The sequence below is a fragment of the Drosophila novamexicana genome, unplaced genomic scaffold (assembly GCF_003285875.2).
Source record: "Drosophila novamexicana strain 15010-1031.04,08,12 unplaced genomic scaffold, DnovRS2.1 tig00000877-arrow-arrow-pilon, whole genome shotgun sequence".
NCBI lineage: Eukaryota > Metazoa > Arthropoda > Insecta > Diptera > Drosophilidae > Drosophila > Drosophila novamexicana.
Genome location: NW_020824831.1, coordinates 219,638 through 225,637, shown reverse-complemented (window position 1 = coordinate 225,637; position 6,000 = coordinate 219,638). Strand labels below are relative to the sequence as shown.

At 43.1% G+C, this 6,000-nt stretch overlaps 2 protein-coding genes across 2 annotated transcripts; both read right to left on the bottom strand.

Moving 5' to 3' along the window:
* Positions 1–2,159: 2,159 nt before the first annotated feature.
* Positions 2,160–2,779, bottom strand: LOC115765061 (UDP-glucuronosyltransferase-like). The gene is given in 3 exon segments (XM_030708435.1): positions 2,160–2,266; positions 2,336–2,569; positions 2,572–2,779. Coding segments are annotated over 3 exon segments (549 nt in total).
* Positions 2,780–2,783: 4 nt separating this feature from the next.
* LOC115765060 lies at positions 2,784–4,227 on the bottom strand. Its single transcript, XM_030708434.1, has 2 exons — positions 3,898–4,227; positions 2,784–2,990 (listed from the first exon to the last, which is right to left on the bottom strand). The coding sequence occupies exons 1-2, from the start codon at positions 4,225–4,227 to the stop codon at positions 2,784–2,786; spliced, it is 537 nt and encodes a 178-aa protein (XP_030564294.1).
* Positions 4,228–6,000: the final 1,773 nt, after the last annotated feature.

Genomic DNA, 6,000 nt, shown 5'->3' with positions numbered 1-6,000 from the left:
TTGTTTGTTGGTATTTTTTGTTCTGTTGTAGTTATTTTGTATTTATTTTTGCTAGCTGCATATTTTATAATTATTATATTATTTTTATGCGTTGGTTTTGCCTTGAGGCGAGTTTATTGTGTTTCACAGCATTTTATTGTTAAAATTTCCACTTGCAAACTTGTTGCTCTCTTTCACACACAGGCGCACACATTCTTTTGCTCGTTCTCTCTTGCTCACACGCTCTCTCTCTCTCTCTGTCTCTCTCTTTCTCTCTATCACACTCTCTTTCTCTTGCGGTTTTTGGTTTCGTCCGCTGTGAACCGTTCACAAAGTCTTCACGCTCATTTCTGTGCGCTGCGTTCACGCCGATCGCGCTGCTTACCTCATGCGCCGTGAGCTTTTGAGCCACTAACCGGTTTGAAAGCTCTCGGTTGTAGCTTTGCCTTTGTGTGTTTTCAAGCTACACGCAAAAGCTTTTCAAATCGATCAGCCATCTCAGGCATGCAATTGATTGTAGCGTTTCAAATAATAACAACAGCAATGCCAAAGCTTAAAGCCGGCACCCGCCCATACACTCAGAGAAAAACGCCATGCTAAATGATAGCCTGATCTGGATCGAAGTACTGTCAGCTTCGTTATTGCATGTACCAAAATTAAGTATGACTCTTACTCGCTTTAAAATAGAAAAGTGTGGTTGTACAGGGTACAATATTTTTTTAATACTTAAAATATGTATGAGTCAATGCATTCTCGGATAGGATATAAGGTTTAAATAAGATTTCTTTCTCAAGTGATAAGTTTTAGACTTAGGCGCGTTTAGCATTTTCCTTTATTTTAAACTTAATATAGATGTTAAAAAGGAAAAATATTTAAAAATAATTAATTAAGTCAAATAATATTTATAAGAAAGCCTAAAGGGTATTCAATTGCTAGGATTGAGTACTGTTGTCCCTGAAAGTTCCCGAATATACATTCTTGTTTATAGGTTCAACTTTGTTAAACTTTTTTGGATTTAGTATGATTTAGCTTTAGGAATAAGATGTTCAGTTTAAAAATTGAGCTTGGCTGGATTTTAAAGTTTATGCTTTGACTTGAGTCTCGGGAATTGGTGGTTGGTTTCTCTAAGTGTAGACACATGTGATGTGCCAGTCATTCGGCAGTCACTTCGTTTTCCGTTTGCGGCGCCTCGCCGCGAGGCTGTCAGGCCGCAAGACTCTCTGTCAGCGACAACTTGCTTCTGTTGGAAGCTGCATGTGTGTATGGGTGTGTGTGTGCTGCTGCATTATCGTTTCCGCTTCCGCTGAATGAGACTCAAAGACAACGCCAGCGGGCTGGCGGAAACAGCAAAACACAATTTCGAAAATCTCTTGACATTTATATTTCATTGCACAATGACAATTTTGCAATTTTTGACAAGTCATAAAAAGCACATGACTACTGCCATGATGACAGTCCCAACTTTAGCTCCAGCTGCACCGACAACTCCAACTCCAACTCCAATTCGGATGCAGTTGGCAACTTTTGCTGCCCTCTGGCCCCACTGCCGGACAATGACTTCAATGCCGTCTGCAGGACATCTACATCAAAATGGAATTTCGCTGCCCGAATCTGATGTCATTAAATTTTTAAGCTGTTTTTCAGTTTTGTCGCGCAACGGCTCTGGCTAGATATTTGCCAAGCATACGCAACGCTCGCAGCACCAGCAGCAGCAGGACCAACAGCAGCCCAAGGACATCCAGCGAACGGTAGCTAGCGAAACTGAAATAAATACATTAATAATATTAGACTACTATCAACACTTCTTAAATTCAATACAGAACTTCTAAAAACTTTTGAATACCTAATTAATAAGAAGGAAGTCATACTTAATTCATAAACATAACAGTTACGATAAGCGTTGATTTATTCAATAAAGCCTCAAGTTAAGACCAAAAATCTAGAACAGAAACTTTAGCAAACCTTAAATGCCATCCACTATGAAAATCTGTTTCTTTTTGGAAAAGTAAATAAACTTAGATAATTGCATGCAGAATGTAGAAAATTTGCTAAGTGTGGAGAGGTACAAGATATTTTTTAGAAGAACATCTCAACAACTTGTATATTGGAATTTCTTGTCTTAAAGTGCGACAATCTGCAATTTCGGCAAAGTTCATTTTTGTAATTTTAAAGTACCTCATTTACCTGGATGGATGCTGCAAATGCTTTGCGCCCTTGTGCCTGATGACAAACTCCGTCCAGTAGACAGACTGCCGCAAGGGCAAGCCAGCTGGTCTCGCGTCGGCGTCTGAAAGAGAGGCGAATGAACAAGGAAATGTGCTTCGATTAAAATGGGAACTTGAATACCTGACAGCACGCCGATAGCAATCATTATGCAGGACATCGTATATGGCGCAATATAGAGCCTCCTCCTCAAGCTGGGCCAGCTCCAGTCGCCTGGCATAGCAATTGTGCTGGGCCTGGGCGGCATTGGCAGCGTGGTCGCAGAACACGGGCAGCATCAGGAGCAGCACGTCATGAAAAACAGCCTCGTGTTGGCTGAGGAGGCCGCCGTGTGTAATGAATAGCTGGAGCCGCCGATGGCCAAGTCCTGCTGAGGCAGCCAATCGCGTAAGCGGACATTGGCCGGCAGGTTGGGCAGCTGCTCGGTGGCATTGCCCGCCCACGTCCAAAGAACGTGCTGATGCGGCAGACGCGTAAACCCCGAGACAAACAGTTGGCACAGCGCCGCCGGCAGCCGTACCGAGCGCACCGAGAAGCCCATCGATAGGTAAATGATGCCGGCCGGCGCCGCGGCCATAAACTCAAGCCAGCTCGGCATCCAGCTGGCCGAGATTGACAGCGGAACAGCGGCAGTGCCAGCAGGCCACCTCAGCCACATTGGGCAAAAGGGGGCTGGGATAGCGAATACTGGGGTATCCATGTTGTAAAATGAAGGACACCTCCCTAGCCAACACATAGGGATGTGGCACATCCAGGCCCAGATGCTGGAGCAGCAGGCGATGCACACGCTACATGCAGACTTGAAAAACGAATACGGCTTAGACAAGCCCACACACTCGCACTTGCCCACACACATACTGTCCGACAGGCACTGGCCACTAAGCATCATTTAATCAGGCTGATGCATGATAAATCAGGAGCCAATCATGGTCAGGTGAGCCCCGGCAATGCTCGTTGGCACTTGACGTGTCAGCTACACAGTAAACAATTTCCCTTTAGACGCCCAAATTGGTCAAAAATTGAACACATAAGAAAACACTGCTCATTGGGTTTTAAGAAAAAATATATAAAACTAGGGCACGCACAATTCTTAACAAATAGTCACGTAATAATTTATTGGGTGATAATTTAAAATTTACGGTGTTAAACATTTTTTTATCATATCAGATTCGTAATAGAGTGACAATTGGAATCGAACCGGGGGGCACTCTGTTGCTGCTTGTTTGCCTAGCGGTCGTTCTTCTACTAAGCTATATACCTTAGCTAACTAAATATCTTATTTAAAACGAAGCGAGCGAGCTTCGAAATTAAGAGAGTTTGAACATGTAAATGGTCAATGCGGTAATTGCATCAAATTCCCATCCGCAGTTTAAATATATTTAACATGTGGTTTAATAGGTTTTATAAGGAAGCTTGCTGTACGAAGAAAAGAAAATTGCAAATATTTACAAATTTTAAATAGTTGAAAATGAAATAAAAGGTAACAATTTTTACTGTGTACGCACGCATCAGACATACAGAAAATTGGGCTTAAATCAAGGCAAGGATTAATGCGTTTGCTAGACGCTTTCATACCACAGGGGCCCAGTTGAATAAAGACGGCAAGAGAGAAAGAGCGGGTGTGTGTGAGTGTGATGGCAGAGAAGTGGAAAACCAATAGGCTGTCTTTATAGACACGGACGGACGGATACTCACCCAGTGCAGCAAATCGGCAATAACATGAGTTAAACAATTTGCCACACGCTGCAAGTAGTGCATGGGTAGCTTCCATGAGGCAAAGACGTGAGGCGTGACAGCACACGCATCCGGATTGCCGGCCAACGAGACGCTTCCGGTGTAGAAGGCCACCGTATTGATGTAGATGAATGCCGTTACATTTAAGCGATGCACAATGCCCAGCGCGCATTCCGGAAATGCCCCATCCACAATCGCCAACTGGTATTGGGTGTGTCCTGCTGCTGCATGCCGCAGTAGAAGCTGTGTGGCAGGATCGCTGAGCAAACTGTTGCACGCCTGTCCGGGCATTGAGTAATAAACGTCAGCCGCAAGCTTATCCTTCTGATGGCTGTGCGTGTGTGCATCTGAGTGTGTGTGTGTGTCTGAGTGTGTATGTGTTTGTTAACTCCACTTTGATGTGGCGCTCGGCAGTTACCTCAATTGGATATTGCATCGCATCGCCCATTGAGAGAGGGGCGTGCCCAGCATAGCGTGCGCCCACCAAATCCCAATCCGTATAGTTTCGTATATATTGAACGAGTCGGCACGGTGTCAATTCAACCAGCCCATCCACATGGAAATCCGCTTGAAAGCCATTCACAAACGTAATCCGATGGCCACTGCAGGGATTAGCAATAGCACTACACTCTATGTACACTGCACTACAAAACAGATCAAGCCCCGTCACCCCACCTAAAATTCCATCCGGCTGTAAAAGGGACACTCTCGCCGCTTGATAAGCGCTCGTCCCAATGCCCCGAAGGGTATTTTGTGCGATTTCGTGCCGTCCATGGTAATCATCAGAATGTTTGAGCCGCTGCCCGAGCAAATCGTCAATGGCAGCATCCACAGACAGGTCCATGACAGCCAGGACATTTCCCAGGACATGGTCGATGCTCACGCAACAGCTGCCCAATGCCCAATGAGCCGGCATCGAGTGTTATTTTTCAAATAAATAAAAATGTTAATTTTAAATTTTCTCGTTGCAAGTTACCCCACCCCCCGTACATCTCCCCCTTGCGTGACTGAAAATTACAGTTATTCGTTGTACGTGTTTAATTATTTTTAAATCACACGCAAAGCGGCTGCCAGCCTGGACACAGCTCTGGATTATTTTGGTAGCCCAGTCACGTGCCAATTGCCAGCTATTTTAACGGACTCTGCGCTCGACGCATCCCCAACTTGGAGGCTCCTAAAACTGCCCACTTAAAGCGCTATTTCCGTGGCGGCCCGCTTTATTAAACAGTCTCCACCCCGCTCTCAGCAAGCCCCCTTATACCGCTGCGACTAAATTATAAATAATAGCTAAAATTAATGTAGCCCTTAAGAGTAACTGCGACCAGTTGTTAAATCACATTAAACCTCTTTCAACATAATTATAATAGACCCTTAAATACTTCAACTTTTATACCTCTACTATACAACCTATATATACTATTTATGAGCGAAAGTTTAAATATAAATATATGTATATAGTTACCCCACTTTCTTATACCTCCTTACAAGTAATTGGTTTATAAATAACAAAAACTTAGCGTTAGGTTGTCTTAAATCGGGCTCAAGCATAAACATATTATTAGTACGAACACAATTTTTAGGTTACTTGTCAGTTCTTTTACACCTTACACGCAGAAAAAAATAATTTTTTTTGGTTGCGTGTCATTTAACTGAACATAACTGAAAGTACAAGAGTATGAGGGGAGCATGAGAATCGTAAAGAAAGGCGATAATAAAGAACGATTAAAAATCAGTGAAACATTAGTGACAGAAAAGAGGTGAACGCAAGTGGAATAGCGGGAAAATAAGGGAAGATATTCAATGATATAGAAATGATATAGAAAGAGAGAAAAGGAAAATAATATAGAGAAGAAGAGAAGGGGACTTAAGTAAGGATGGTTAGTAAAAGAGAAATATAGAAAAAGGCAAAAACATGTGGTGAATGAAAGAGAGATAAAGTAGAGTGGCGATAAAGTGAGTTATAGAGGGAGAAAGTGTGAGAAAGAGGCAGTTTAGTGATATTAAGTGGTAAGGCAAAGAATTAGAGTGACAGAAAGAATGAATTTGAAAAGCGAGAGTGTCAGG